The sequence below is a fragment of the Hemiscyllium ocellatum genome, chromosome 17 (genome assembly GCF_020745735.1).
Source record: "Hemiscyllium ocellatum isolate sHemOce1 chromosome 17, sHemOce1.pat.X.cur, whole genome shotgun sequence".
Taxonomy (NCBI): domain Eukaryota; kingdom Metazoa; phylum Chordata; class Chondrichthyes; order Orectolobiformes; family Hemiscylliidae; genus Hemiscyllium; species Hemiscyllium ocellatum.
In genome coordinates this window covers 17,200,977-17,217,720 of record NC_083417.1, presented here as the reverse complement: position 1 = coordinate 17,217,720, position 16,744 = coordinate 17,200,977, and the positions used below count along the sequence as shown (strand labels likewise).

General features: G+C 41.7%; 1 protein-coding gene across 1 annotated transcript in view; it reads right to left on the bottom strand.

Moving 5' to 3' along the window:
- The window catches only part of dusp22a (dual specificity phosphatase 22a), a 112,923-nt gene that overhangs the window by 64,882 nt on the left and 31,297 nt on the right, over positions 1 to 16,744 (bottom strand). Inside the window, exon 4 of the mRNA XM_060837972.1 lies at positions 3,713 to 3,762. Within this exon, the coding sequence (XP_060693955.1) occupies positions 3,713 to 3,762 (50 nt within the window). The remainder of the gene's footprint in view (positions 1 to 3,712; positions 3,763 to 16,744) is intronic.

The following is a 16,744-nucleotide window of genomic DNA, read 5'->3' as shown; positions in this document are numbered from 1 at the left end:
GTGGCTGAGGGCGTATGTTATCCACAAGCACTATAGACGCTTGCAAAATACTGCCCACTTCCACCTCCATAATATCATCCATCTCCAACCCTGCCTCAGCATATCTCCTGCTGAAACATTGACTCAATCCCTCAGTACCTCTACAGTTGATCATTTCCATGTTCCCCCATGTACCACCCTACATAAACCCAACCTCCTCCAGAGTTCTGATGTCCATTTCCTGGACTTCGTAGCAAGTCCTGCTCATCTACGACCACTCTGCTCATTGACCGACATTGGTTCCCTCTCTCCAGCGATATTTACATTTTAAAATTCTTACCCTGGTTTTCTAATTCTTCCACAGCCCCTCACTTTATATCCACGTAACCTCTCCCATCCCTACATTTCTCTGAAAACTCTGGACAGCTCCAGTTGTGGCCTCTTACATGTCCCTGCAAGTCACAGTGGGTGGTGTTGTCTTCATTTGCCTAGGCCCTGAGTCTGAAATTACCTCACACACCTCTCTATTTTTCTCTTCGCCTTCAAGCAACACTTTAAAGTCAAGCCTCTTAAACAAGCCTTTGCTCAAATATCCCCTGATACTGAGGCTCTCTGCCCAGTTGTCTGATATCAATCCTGTAGAGTGACTTGAGAGGTTTTACTTCATTGAAGGTGTCATGTGCATAAATGTGCAATGTAACTGTGATTAAACAAAATGTCTTTCTTTTTACAATTCACTGTACAACTCAATGGTTGCTAACGTCTCCACAATGACAAGGAATGTGACATTTAATAGATATCCATCCTTTTATCAAAAAATGCCACTATTGTCTCAAGTAGCCTTTATTCATTCATCTTTCACACATCACACAGCTGCAGTGACAGCAGCTCGGGAACTTTAGTAGACACTGTGTGGCTAACACATATACGTGCCCAGATAGAGAGTAACCTGCTTTCAGCACATTTTGCAATGCACCTTTACCCAACCCAGACCTCTTATTCCACCAGCAAAGACGTGTGCTCACAGTGTTAATACTGCAACGCATTGGTTTAAATGTCGAGCTTTGGAAACTGATCATAGTGCTTGGTGTCAGCCTCTTTAAAATCTTCTTTGTGTCGGCATGATTTTCAATTGTGAAATCAGATTTAAAAATACACACAACTGCAGAAAAGGGTCACTTCTGTTAAAAAACGACCTTATGTCTTCCTTCCTGTGGTATTTCTCCTGGACACATTCTGATTGCAAAAAGGAATCGAATTGTGCATTGACCAGAAAACCATTTCTTGTAAATAGAGATATTAGTTCTGTATAATCCATTTCAAGATTCACTTTATTACTTTAGGTCTGGTAGTCAATGGGAGCACTTGAAAATCTGTTTGTCTATTGAAATTGACAGTCAAGCCTAAGGAGAGTCAGAACAGACTCAGCAAAACACGACTGGAGTTAAATTTCTTTATGTCATCAATCACGCTCATCACGAGAGAGGTCACAGAATCACAGAAGTGTTACAGGGCAGAAGAAGATCATGTTAATCCAAGACAATACCTATTATCCAAACAGTTCAAAAATAATTCCAAAATATTACTCTGACCCAATCAACTTTTTGCAATGAGTCATGATTTTCTTAAAGATCCTCCATTGTTCCACAACCATCTTTGATGCTAAACTCTTTTCCCAATCCTCTACAAACAACTCAGCCTTCATTCCTATGTATTTAACAGTTGTTTAATTTTATCATATTTGTTTGCCCATGTTTCTCACTCTCAAACTTAAAACTTAATTTTGGGGATCTTTTACTCTGAGATCATTAATTAAACCTGGCTCATTACAGATTACCAGATTCAAAATAAATTGATCCCTGGTTGGATGCATAACATATTACTCTATGAAATTACCCTGAATACATTCTCTGAATTCTTTCTCGTGACTACCTTTACCAATTTGACTTTGCCAGTCTACATGAAGGTTAATGTAGCCAACGATTAATGCATTGCCTTTTTTACATGCTATCACTATCTCCTGATTTATTCTTTGTTCTACAAAACAGTTAGTGTTTGAAAGCCTATAGACTAGTGTCTTTTTCCATTTATTATTTCTTATTCCCACCCATGGGAGACTACATCAGCTGATCCAAGATAACTTCTTGCTATTGCACTTATTCCATCTAATATTAACAAAGCCACCCGAACATCATTTTATTCCTGCCGTTCCTTTTGTAAAGTCACATACCGCTATTGATTTAGGTTCTTCTAGACACAAATGAACTTGTGGAGGGATAATACTTAACAGTTAGTTCTTACTGTGATAAAGATCCAGGGTACGCATGAGTCATAAATGGGAAAATCATAACACATTTCTTCATAAGTTCTGAACATTCTCGGTGGTGGAAGTATGATGAAGGAGATGTATTTTCAATCTAAAGCACTCCTGTTCAAACAGGTTGTTCCATAGTTTTGATTGAGTAGAAGAAAGACATCAATTACATTGAGAATGCTGCTATGCTAGTTTTTGCTCTCCCCAAACTAACTCATCTCATATTTGCAGCATCTCAGCTACACATAGTGTTCACTCTGTTGAGCAGAGCTTTAAATTCTCCCTGGGATTCAGATGCTGGTGGCAGTCAGAACCCTGTCTCCTGTGAACACTGAACATGAGAAACTCTCCACTTGCAAATGGTTCAGTTGCCATTTGCTCTTTTGTTGATGAGGACAATGTTTCCTATATTTGGCCAAATATTGGCATTGACACCTGGATGGACAATTTTGTTTCAGGCAATAAAGGCCTGTTTATGAAAATAATCAGGAATGAAGAGGTTGCTAAGTTTACAGATGGGTTTACCCTTCCTGAATCCCATAACAATTAGAAATATTAATGAAGCAAGAATTGTTGCTCCTTAATTTTGGGTTTGGATAGCCTGATTTGGGCAGGTAGTCCAGAAGCCGGACAAATGTGATGGGGTGGGATAAGGTGGGTGGGTGGGGAGTACCATGAGTTCAAACACCCCTCAAAGCAGCTGATGGAAATTGAATACAATTAATAAACTGGGAGGAAATGTAGTAATGGCAACCACAAAGGCTGTCACTGACTGTTGTAAAATCCCAACTGGTTCACTAATGCCGGTTAGAGAAGTAAATGTGCAATTCTGGCCAGCATGTGACTCCAGACCCACAGCAATGTGGTTGACTCTTATTTGTCCTTTAAGGTGGCCTACAGCAATGTCGAAATCAAGCCTCAGTCCACAGTGTCTTACTCAAACTTATTCTCTGCCAATACTCTCAAATAAGAAACTTCTCATTGCCCTCAGTTTCCTTTCTCTTGACCATCTATAGGTCTGGCTTCTCCTCACCATTATTCCGCATCCTCTTTGCTATTCTTTGCAAATCTGGTTGAAGCCCTTAACTCCTTCCCTAATAACAAACAAAATCATAAGTCGGACGGTACCATGTGGATGCTTGAATCATTTGAAACTATCGGCCGATGATGCATGACAGGAACCCAATTTATCCTAGCAGTATTTAATGCCAGAGTTATCAGCTTGTTAAAATCAAATTCAGATTCCTCCTCTTCAGGAATGAAACTAGAAAGTAAAGATTCTGGAGTAAAGAATCAATGTTTCCCCAAATGCACAACAAGCATGTTAATGCTTTCACCAATGACATAATGAATAGGATTCCTCAGTTAATTGCTCTGCATTCACCCTAGCTCTATGTATTCATCATGGTTAATACTTACAGATTTTGGCTTGAAGAATCAGCTGCAGCAATACAAAGGTATTTCATGTCCTGCCAAAAGAAAAGAAGTTCAGTGTCATTGAGGCTGACAAAGACTGAACTTGCCTGTGTTTTTGTTATGGTCCAGACCAAATCCCCTCAAATCTTCTACTGTTTTATATTATTTAAAGGCAAGTGTAAGATGCTGTGTCCCAGTTGTGATTCGATTGGCCAACTAGTAGGGTCTAAGCAAAACACACTTTATACTTACAACACAAACAAAAGAAAAGAATAATTGGCATAATTTGAATGCTGTTGAAATACTTAATAAACATAGAACATAGAAAGATACAGCGCAGTACAGGCCCTTCGGCCCTCGATGTTGCGCCGACCGAATCCTACCTAACGTACACTAGCCCAATAACTTCCAAATGCCTATCCAATGCCCGCTTAAATGACCATAAAGAAGGAGAGTTCACCACTGCTACTGGCAGGGCATTCCATGAACTCACAACCCGCTGTGTAAAGAATCTACCCCTAACATCTGTCCTATACCTACCACCCCTTAATTTAAAGCTGTGTCCCCTAGTAACACCTGACTCCATTAGCTGTAAAAGGTTCTCAGTGTCGACCCTATCTAAACCCCTAATCATCTTATACACCTCTATCAAATCTCCCCTAAACCTTCTCTTCTCCAATGAGAACAGCCCCAAGTGCCTCAGCCTTTCCTCATAAGATTTTCCTACCATTCCAGGCAACATCCTGGTAAACCTCCTCTGCACTCATTCCAATGCCTCCACATCCTTTCCAATGCCTCCACATCCTATTCAATGCCTCCACATCCTATATATTATGTAACTACTACTCATCAACTGTTCCAATATAGCAGATCCCATGAACACACTCTTGGCAAAGGCAAATTCAGAAAAACAGATTTTCTTCACGTGTCATTTTCTCTGCAGTCCAGGAGAAAAGAACACTGACAGAAACAACCTAGGGGGCAGAAAGTGAACTTAAGTTTTTCCTGTAGCTGGGGGAGAGCTGTATCTATCAGCTTCAATGAGCCAGCTCCAAACTCCGACTGAAAGCAAAACTAAAATCCTGAGTCTATGTGAGTGCGATTCATGCCTCTTTCATCTAATTTTTAAAAACACTCAGGAAGCTTAAAACTGTTTACCCACTGCTTCTGAAGCAGGCATTCCAGCACCACTGTGGCAACACCTCACTGCAAAGGAAGCAGGAAAGAACAAATCTCTCCTAAAGGCACAGTACCATCACACTTTACAGTCATGGAGAATGCACTGTCGTTTTATCCTAACTCAACAGATTAGTTGCATGGTGTCGGGCTTACACTCTGCTTTACATTACCCCCTGTTGATCCTAATGGTGAGAATATTCAGGTAGGCTTTAAAATCAGCCTTGCACCTGATCCTATGGCTTTCCTAATGGTCAGGTTAGGTTAGATATTTGAAGCATTTTCACCTAAGGAATATATTAACCAAGTTCCCACAAACTGGAGCATGATGATCACTAGATTGAGCTGCTTATTTTCGGTGATGGCGAATGTGATGTAAGTATTAGCCAGATCAGTGGGGACAATGCCCTGTTCTTCAAAAATAGTGCCAGGGTTCTATTATACTCACAGGAGAGGGCAGATATGGCTTCATCTTAAATGTTAATCTGAACAGTTGGCACCACTGATAAGCACACCTTCCTTATTACATTTGAGAGTAGGTATGGACTTTTGTGCCACATTTCGTTCCAAAACTGTGTGTTTTAAATTTGTATCCACTTGTTCCCTTTTATTAAGTATCTCATTAGAACATAGGACATAGACCAGTACAGCACAGAAACAGACTCTTCAGCCCACGATGTTTTGCTGTACATGATGCCAAATGAAACTGATCCCTTTTGCTTGCCCTTGGTCCATGTCCCTCCATTCCTAGCATATTCATTTCTTTATCTAAAAATCCTTTAAATATGCCTATTGTATCTGTCCCCACCACTACCCTGGCAGCGCTTCCCACACTCCTACCACTCTCTGTGTAAAAACCTTGCCCCTCATATCTCCTTTGAACTTTCCCCTCTCACCTTAAATGCATGGACCCTTGTATCATTCTTTACCACTTTGCCTATTCAGCTTATTTTATAAGATAATGATTGGGTATCCCTCAGTCTTATGGTGCAGATAAATGTGAGGTCATCCACTTTGGCAGAGAGAATAGAAAAGCAGATTATCATCTGAAGGGGAGGTGCAACAGAACCTCTGTGTCCTTGTACATCAGTTGCTGAAAATAAGCTGGTAGATGCAGCAGGCGGTGAAGAAGGCAAATGGGTGCATTGGCCTTGAAAGTGAGAGGATTCAAGTATAAGAGCAGGGATGTCTTGCTGCATAGTATAGGGACTTGGTGAGGCCACGTCTGGAGTACAATATGTCGTTTTCATCTCCTTATCTTGGTCAGGACTGGCTATGGAGGGAGAGCAATGAAGGTTCACCAGACTAATTCTTGCAATGGTAGAATGAAATGGGAAGAAAGCTGAAAATGTGTTGCTGGTTAAAGCACAGCAGGTTAGGCGGCATCCAAGGAATAGGAAATTCGACGTTTCGGGCATAAGCCCTTCATCAGGATGAAGGGCTTATGCCCGAAACGTCGAATTTCCTATTCCTTGGATGCTGCCTAACCTGCTGTGTTTTAACCAGCAACACATTTTCAGCTGTGATCTCCAGCATCTGCAGACCTCACTTTTTACCCTGAAATGGGAAGAAAGACTGGGTTAGTTAGGGCTATATTCACTGGAGTCTAGAAGCATGAGGGGGAAATCTCAAAGAAACCAAAAAAATTGTGACAGGACTAGACAGGGTAAAAGCAGGAATGATGTACCCTATGGTGCGAGAGTCCAGAACCAGGGGTCACAGTATAAGGATATGGGGTTAGGCCATTTAGCACTGAACTGGGAAGTTTTTTCACCTGAGAAAGCAGTTGAGACCAAAACACTGAAAGTTTCCAAGAAGGAGTTAGATATCATTGTTAGGGCGAAAGGGATCTCAGGGTATAGAGAGAAATCTACTGTAATATAATTAGATTAGATTACTTACAGTGTGGAAACAGGCCCTTCAGCCCAACAAGTCCACACCGACCCACTGAAACGCAACCCACCCATACCCCTACATTTACCCCTTACCTAACACTACGGACAATTCAGCATGGCCAATTTACCTGACCCGCACATCTTTGGACTGTGGGAGGAAACCGGAGCACCCAGAGGAAACCCACACAGACACGGGGAGAACGTGCAAACTCCACACAGACAGTTGCCTGAGGCGGGAATCAAAGTCATAGTCATAGGATCATACAATGCAGATATAGGCCCTTCGAGTCTATACTATATAACTACTACTAAGGGCGCACTCATCCCAATCTCCTGTACTTGTCCCATATCCTTGAATGTTACGTTATTTCAAGTGTTCATCCAAATACGTTTCAAAGGTTGTAAGGCTTCCAGCCTCCTCTACCTTCCCAGGCACTGTATTCCAGATTCCCACCACCCTCTGAGTAAAAATGTTTTCTTTCTCAAATCACCTCTGAATCTCCTGCCCCTCATCCCAAGGATTATACCCTCTCATGATTGACTCCATAGCCCAAGGGGAACAGCTGCTCCCTACTTATCACCCTATCCTATACTACGTTTGATCATAGAATCACTACAGTCCAGAAACAGGTCATTCAGCCCATAGAATCCACACCGACCCTCTAAACAGTATCCCACCCAGACACACACCCCTACCCTATCCCTACAACTCTGCATTTTCCAAGGCTAATCCACATAGCCTGCACATTCCTGGACACTATGGGCAACTTAGCATGGTTAATTTGCCTAACCTGCACCATCCTTGGACTGTGGAAGAAACTGGAGCACCCAGAGGAGACCCACACAGACACAGGCAGAATGTACAAGCTCCCAAGGCTGGTATTGAACCCAGGTCTCTGGCGCTGTGAGGCAGCAGTGTTAACAATTGTGCCACCATGCCATCCAATGATCAGCCATGATCCTATTGAATAGTGGAGCAGGATCCAAAGAGTCAAACGGCTTACTCCTGCCCCTATTTTCTACATTCCTATGTTTCTCCCGAATCATCCTTCAAGAAGTAAGATCACTAAAAGTACAGAACTACCCTGATCACTCTTTGCTGAACTCTGTACTTTTTGAGACCGGAGTTAATGTATAACCAGTGAGAGCAGTGTGATGGGCAAATGGCAACTGCACAGCAAATTGGATACGAAGTCTGATTGCCATAAAAAGTTTCAAACAATGAAGACAGAACAGCCACAAAAACATTAGGAATGCACAACAGTCCATTGGCACCTGGCGCCAAATTAACCATATACTGCTGAAGGCTGAACACAGTTCTCTAGATGGCATATGACCAGTACGCGATATAACTCAAACACTGGATTATTATTTTATAAGTCAATCCAGTTAATATCAAGGCCAACATTCTAATAGTCATTTTAGATTTTAGTTATGGGGGCTCACAGCACTAGGGTTCAATTCCTGCCTCGGGCAACTGTCTGTAAGGAGTTTGCACATTCTCCTCGTGTCTGCCTGGATTTCCTCCCCCAATCCAAAGATGTGCAGGTCAGGTGAATTGGCCATGCTAAATTGCCCATAGTGTTGGGAGTAAATGTTGGGGAATGTGTCTTTGGAGGGTCGGTGTGGACTTGTTGGGCCGAAGGGCCTGTTTCCACACTGTAAGAATCTAATCTAATCTTAATGTCTGTACATTATTATTATACACGCACAGCTAAGTCCCATTGTTTTTCCACAGATACTTGTCCCTTTTTAATTAAGAAAGTAGTCATTTGCATGTAACTAATTTGAGTATTGCTGGAAAAGACACATTTTATCAAAACTTTTCAGCTTGCATTCATCAAGACATTTCAGAAGAATACCAATTCAAGGACAAAGCTGCATGAAAAGAGAGTGCTGATTAGTCACCAATTGGTGTAATTTTTGTCATGGAGAATGCACCCACTAATACTGATTGACAGTCAACTGTCAAGCTTTGTTTAAATTTAAAACCAGGCATGTTGTGTCTGATTGCTCAGTGCATTGTCCTGAGAAAAGAACAAGCAAATGGCTGTCACCTACTTTGTTGAGTTAAAACAGTATACATTCATATACTTTCTGTCTGTAAAGCACAGGGCCCTGTATAATAATACATATAGCTTCAAGTACGTCCAAGTACACCACACTGTGAGCTGGCTAACAAGTCTAAATTGGTACCCATCAAACATCTAGCATATTCAGGATTATCCAGAAAATGTTGTCCAACTGCAGAATCACAACTAATGTAGGACAGTGTGCAGTGACTTTTGTAAGTGCTGTTTGGTTGGGTACAGCAGTACATTTCTTGTTGCAAACAGCCAAAGGGACATGTTGCTTGATATGATCATCACGCCCATCACACACCTCCACCAATCAGAACCCATTTGCCAACCAATCAGCATTCTCTTCACAAACAGAATAAATGCTGGTTTTCTCCATGAGCTGAGATTCTTGCAAATATCCTGATGAGTACAAAGCAACAAGCTTCCACAAAATGTGCTATTTTTCAGTAACATTTAAGGAAATATGCCAGAAACATTGCCTGTGGATTGGAACATTTCAAATGTCACCCCTCCGACCCCCCCAAGTTAAGAAGCAATTTGAGAAGAATGAGGGGGATCTTATTTAAATACTTTCGTGAATCTAGCCTCTACAACTCTCTGGGATAGAGATTTCCAGACATTCACTACCCGCTGGGAGAATAAATTCCTAACATCTCAGTTTTAAATGAATGGCTCCTTATTCTGTAAAAATGTCTCCTAATTCAAGATACCCCCATTAGTGGAAACATCATCTCACCACCTAGCCTGTCAAGCCCATTTAGAATCTTATATGTTCAAATAAGACCACCCTCATTCTTCTGAATAAAGGCCGAATCTGTTTAGCTTTTTTTGATAAGTTAACTCCTTCATCCCCAAAATCAGCCAAGTGAATCTACCCTCAATGATTAGATTATATTCCCTACAGTGTGGAAACAGGCCCTTCAGCCCAGCGAGTTCATACCAACCCTCCGAAGAGTAACCCACCCAGACCCATTTCTCTTTGACTAATGCACCTAACACTATGGGCAATTTAGCATGGCCAATTCACCCTGACCTGCACATCTTTGGACTGTGCAAGGAAACCAGAGCACTCAGAGGAAACCCACGCAGACACGGGGAGAATGTGCGAACTCCACACAGACAGTCGTTGTGAGGCTGGAATGAAACCTGGCGCCCTTGTGCTATTAGGCAGCAGTGCCAACCACTGAGCCACCATGCCTAACCATTCCTTCAATGGTAGCCATACCCAGGAAGTATTAATGTTAATATTGAATGTCATTAGTTAATAATATTTTATTAAATTCCTAAGAGGATAAGAGACTTTGCTGCCCTAATGTCTTCCTGATATGGTTGAAATTTGTGGTAAATTAAGGCTTCACTCACATGGAAAGCAAGTTGGAGATTATCTTTGGTGTCAATTCCTCACAAACATTAAGAAAATGTCATTTATCCAAATCAGTGAGCTTTGGTTTGCATTGTTATGGCAACTTCCCACATCGGAATATAATTAAATAACTTAGTAAGTCACGGAAGAAGGACATTGTAGCTCATACAGCTTTGTAGATGAAATGTGCAAAGGGAATATTCGTCATTAAATAGTCACATTATACCATCACCAAAGGGAATTAAATAACTTAAGAGTCGATCTTCCGCTGTGTTGAGTAGAACTAGAAAGCAGAAAAAATAGAATTAAATAACATTGGTCTATGCACGCTGTCTGCCACCTTTCTATATCTGACCCAAAGCTCCATTTAGCACAAATGTCACTTGCCATCTGAAGTCATAGATCCCTTTTCAATCCCTGAATGGCTTTCCTTACAAAATGAACTGATTGCTGCCCCCTGCTGTGCAATAATGAATACATTTCAAAAGCACATTGGCTGAAAAATGTTTTGAGACACGTTGGGTTTATGGAAGGCTCCATATAAATGCAACTTGTTTCTTTTTACTGACTGCACCCATTCTACCTATTGTCCTCCTTCATTAAGATGCACCTTTTTAACTGATACTTTGGTCACCACCATCACAACATCTCCTTCTTTGGCTCATCACCCACCTTTATCTCCACAGAGCACTTACCATGTCATTGAACACAAACTCTTTCAAAAGTCTGATTATCGAATCCAAAGTTACAGCATGTCTCATTCACCCTCACCCTCTGCCTACTGACCTACTGGCTCCTCAATCCGGTCACATTTTCTGAGCTCCTCTGATTCTGTATTCCTATGCATCTGTGCTGTTCATTTTTTGAGCATAGAGTCATAGAGATGCACAACATGGAAAAGGACCCTTCAGTCCAACTCATCCATGGCGACCAGATATCCTAAATTACTCCAGGCCCATTTGCCAGTACTTGGTCCATATTCATCTAAACCCTTCCTATTCACATTCCAACCAGCTGCTTTTTGAATGTTGTAATTGAAGCAGCCTCCACTACTTCCTCTGGCAGCTCATTCCATACACGTACCACCCTCTGAGTGAAACATTTGTCCCTTAGGTCCCTTTTATATCTTTCCCCTCTCACCCTAAACCTATGTCCTCTAGTTCTGGACTCCCCAAACCCAGCGAAAATACCTTGTCTATTTATCCTATCCAGGCTCTTCATGATTTTATAAACCTCTACAAGGTCACCCCTCAGCCTCTGATGCTCCAGGGAAAACAGCCCCAGCCTGTTCAGCAGCTCCCTATAGCTCAAATCGTCCAACCCTGGCAACATCCTTGTAAATCTTTTCTGAACACTTTCAAGTTTCACAACATCTTAACAATAAGAAGGAGACCAGAATTGCACGCAATATTCCAACAGTGGCCTAAGCAATGTCCTGTACAGCCGCAACATGACCTCCCAACTCCTATACTCAATACTCTGACCAATAAAGGAAAGCATAGCAAACGCCTTCTTCACTATCCTATCTACCTGCGACTCCACTTTCAAGGAAATATGAATCTGCACTCCAAGATCTCAGCAACACTCCCTCGGACCTTACTATTAAGTATGTACGTCCTGCCCTGATTTACCTTTCCAAAATGCAGCATCTCACATTTATCTAAATTAAACTCCATCTGCCACTCCTCAGCCCATTGGCCCATCTGATCAAGATCCCACTGTACTCTGAGGTATCTGTCCACTGCACCTCCAATTTTGGTATCATCTGCAAACTTACTAATTATACCTTCTACATTCAAATCATTTATATAAATAACGAAAGATAGTGGACCCAGCACCGATCCTTGTGGCACTCCACTGGTCACAGGCCTCCAGTCTGAAAATCAACCCTCCACTACCACCCTCTGTCTTCTACTTTTGAGCCAGATTTGTATCAAAATGGCTAGTTCTCCCTGTTTTCCATGAGATCCAACCTTGCTAATTAATCCACCATGAGGAACCTTGTCGAACGCCTTACTGAAGTCTATCCAGACCACATCTACCATTCTGCCCTCATCAATCATCTTTGTTACTTCTTCAAAAAACTCAATCAAGTTCGTAAAGCATGATTTTGCATGCACAAAGCCATGCTGACTATCCCTAATCAGTTTTTGCCTTTCCAAATACATATAAATCCTGTCCCTCAGGATTCCCTCCAACAACTTGCCCACCACCGATGTCAGGGTCACCGGATATACGGTCATGCCTTCAGCTCAAAGCTCTTGAATTCCCTCCCTAAAGCTCCACCTCTCTCTTCACCTTTCAGAATGCTCTTTGTGACCTGTCTCTTTGACCAAACTATTGGTCACCCTATTCAGGTATTCCTTTATGAGGTTCAGTGTCAAATGTTAGCTGGGAATGTTACTGAGAAGTGCTTTGAGTCTTTCACTATGTTAAAGATGCTATAATGTAAGTTGTTCTTGTCATTCTTTCACGTTGAAGACAAGTTATTATTGATGGTTCACCCATTACGCACACTTACCCAAATGTCAATTCTAGATGGGCCAAGCCGCACATGAGATTCAGCAAGATTCCCAATTTCCAAGGATGCCCGTTCCCAGCTGTCAGTCACTGACTAGCGATCAGAATAAGCTCCTGCTCATTGCACATTCCTACCTCAGCACTGATGCAAACAATCCTGTCTCACTGCTTTTTCTGATGAGTTGTGTACTGGATAGGAGGAGGGACCACAAGGGCACACAGGGGTATGTCCATGTGAAAATATACTTCAAAACGATGCATTTGAGTGCATTTTCATTTGCAAATTTCCCTCCTTGGAGTGAGTGTTTCCTTATCCATTCAATTGCAGAAATGCCTTACAATAAATTATTGCTCAGTGCACTCCCAAATGCCTTAATCCTATAATGGCGAAGAAATCAGAGGCTTTAACAAACTGTAGAACCTGACTGAGAGCTACTCCAAAGTGAAGAAGATTTAATCTCATAACATGATGTCACTCTGACAAAGTGGTAGTACTGCAATGTATTACTATGTGGGAAAGATAAATAAATTAGGGCAGATTTTACTGTGACAAGGTATCTAAGTTCTAGGAGTTTTTTTAAGGCAAGTTGCTGTGAGCTATGAGGGGAAGGGCAGCACCTGGAATTTGAGTGAATACAAAAATTCAGATTGAAGGATTGTGAAAACCTGAGCAGTTTCATTCAGATAAAATTAATTCCAAATTAGGAACCAAAACAAAGGACGGAAGGAAAGGAGGATGGATTAATTAAAGAAACAGGCAGTAAAAAAAAAACTTTATTTCACATTCTTAATTCTGCAGCAACAATTAATATTCAAAGGGTGAAACTCCAAACTTGTAACTGTTCATTTTTAGAGCAGTATAAGTTGCTTGGTAGTAATTGACACTGATCACAAAGTTTAAATGATACAGAGTCTGAAATGTGACAAGTTTAGTTTGTACCGACAACACAAATGCAGCAACATCACATTGTTCAGTGAGTTTCAATCAACAAGCAGGCCAAGGCACTGCACCTGCGAAAATAATGGCAGAGCAGCACAACTCAGGTTTAACCATTTGGATATTTTAACACTATTAGCGTCACCATTAAATTAACAGCAATATATGCCTCAACAGAGACAACTATGGGTGGAATAGCCAGTTAGCCCATCCTGTTCATGCATGAAATGAAATCTATTTTTTCTATGCTTCCTTTCCTCCACCTTTACTGTAGCATTAACGTATGTCTGAAATGTTCGACAGATTTCCATCAAGCAATGGATGAAATGCAAACATAAAAGGTTATGTTTCCATAAGTTCCACTTATGGAAATTTCTTCTCAAATCTAGGAATAATAGTGGTCATTGTACGCTGGGATAATGAACCATAATAGTGAGCTTACTTAAATCCAGTATTAATGCAACTTTGAACACTTCCTTCCTGCTGTCAAAAAACAAAATCTAACACGAACATAAAATATTTTGTTAGGTTGTGGAGTTAGATAAAGATGAGTGAGAACAGGCAGACGTGCAGCTTAAACACCAGCACGTACCTTAAAGCCTGAATGGCCTTTTATTGTGCTTTAATGCCTGGAGCTTTACAGCTTATTTTGCTGGATGGTTACTTTCTCAAACTGATGCAGTGAGATCCTGTTACAACAACATTAACAACCTGCAAGTACATAACGTAGAAAAACATTTCAAAGTAGTTCAGGGGAGTGTCAGTACACTTTGACCAGTAACCCACGTGCCTATTGCAGCAGGAAGGTAAATGTGTTGGGGGATTGTAGTTTCTAATATGCACTGTCAACAGTGTTGTCCACAAAGTGCCCTGCATTGCTGCCCAGTGCCGCCCAGTACCCAACGACCCAGCTTTTCACCTTTAGTGGACTACACAGAATCCCAGGGCTGCAAAAGTTTGCACTTTCATTTTGCCAAGTTGATACTTGGGCTGCAGAACAAAATGATTCAGTTAACATTTGTACTATACTGAGGAGATGATGTTTCTTCTGAACTATGTGCAGCACTGATGCACTGAAGGAAGGAATGTGCTAGGGGAAGGGTCTGTCACTGCTCAGGATGTATTGGGAGGGAAGCAGATCTGCTGACTGACTTGCAATTAACGCTGCTGAATGCTGCATATGCTTTGTACTACTGTCCCCTAGTGTCTTCCTGTTGTAATACATTGGCAGTAGTTTTTAAAAATCTGGTTTTGTTCCACAGAAATTGCATTTGATCCCTCCTTCAAAACATAGTTTTTAATTAAATGCAAAACATCATTTCATTCAGAACCAGATGGATATTTCCCTGTGCCAGTATTCCTGATGTAAAATGTTAATGCTACCCTTCAGTAAAATGGTATGGAGAGACCTTAGTGAACTGTGGAATCAAGGGTGCCATGGTGCAGTGAGTTTCCATACCACTACGGTACATTTGATCAGTGTTTTTTGACTCATTCATGTGAGGAGGAGAATCACTGGCTGTGCCAGCATTTATTGCTCATTTCTAATTGCCTGGCAGGTTATGGTGGTGGCACAATGGACTGGATTGTAAGTTAGAGTGGACTCCCCACCCTAGAGTTAATGTGAGAAATGAGGCCAGATCTACTTGGCTGGCTCAGTCCACTTTCACCCGGTGAAAGCCCAAGACCGTGCGCTTTGTGAGACTTGTGAGAGCAGTAGGAGGGCAGGCCTCATAGTGCTGCTCGAGACAAAAAAACGCAGATGCTGGCATTCAAAGCAGAGAAACAGGAGGCTGGAAGAACACAGCAAGCCAGGCAGCGTCAGGAGGTGGAGACCTAGAGGTGGAGACCTCCTGATGCTGCTTGGCTTGCTGCATTTTTCCAGCCTCCTATTCGTCTACTGATAGAGCTGCTGGCCCGTTGAGAGAGTGGACACGCAGTGGACCCTCTAATTGTCTTTGGGGACCATGCAAGGGCCATCTTCTTCATCTGCTCCCTTCCCACCCGCCAACAGGGTTAAAGCTGCCATCTATACTTTCAGTCTCAGCCCCTCCCATCGCCTATTAAATCAGCATGGCACTATTAATTACCATTAATTACCTAATTAAATCCCCCATTGGGGCACAAGTGGGCAACCCATCAAATAGTACCTGTTGCTTGTAAAATCACAGTGGGGATGCAGATGGCCAGTGTGGGCATGACACCAATGGCACTGTGTCCAAATGTATGGGTCCACCTGCCTGCTTTCACACCCATTATGTGCCTGATTAAATGTAGCCTTATGTGTTCTGAAACCACTATGACAATGTACATCAACTAATTCCTACAACAGTCTGCATGCGTTCATTCAGCATGAGTCAGCATGGTGGCTCAGTGGTTAGCACTGCTGCCTCAAACTCCCTGGGCAACCCGGGAGTTTGCACATTCTCCCATGTCAGCGTGGGTTTCCTCCCACAATCCAAAGATGTGCAGGTCAGGTGAATTGGCCATGCTAAATTGCCCAATGTGCTAGGTGCATTAATTAGGGAATTGGGACTGGGTGGGTTACTCTTTTGGCCTGCCTCAGTACTGTAGGGAATCTCATCTATTCACATTCATAAATATTAGCAAGTTGAACATCAGATCCTACTCAATGTCAGAATTCTCACTGACGGCAGGAATTAACCTCTAATTAATCTCAGCTCAGTTTTGGACCTTCTGGATTTAGCATCTTGTACATAGTCACATCCTAGAAGCAAAGAATACCTATTTGATATATGTTACAATACTCCTTATAGAACTGAGCAGCTAGAGACTCACTAGAACAGTCAACATCACATGAGATCTACAAGCATTTGTAGAAACTCAATTCCAATTAATGGTTCAATCAAAGACAATATGAAATGCACACGATGAGATTCCACCTGTTGAAACAGTTTGCAATCGGTATATCCAATGAATAATCGGAAATCGCAAAACTGTCTCAGTAATTGTTTCTTTCGGAAATCTACTTCAGTCCATGGATTCTAAATTATGAATGCTCACTTAAGATGAAAATAAGATTCCAAAGAACTGAACTGACTG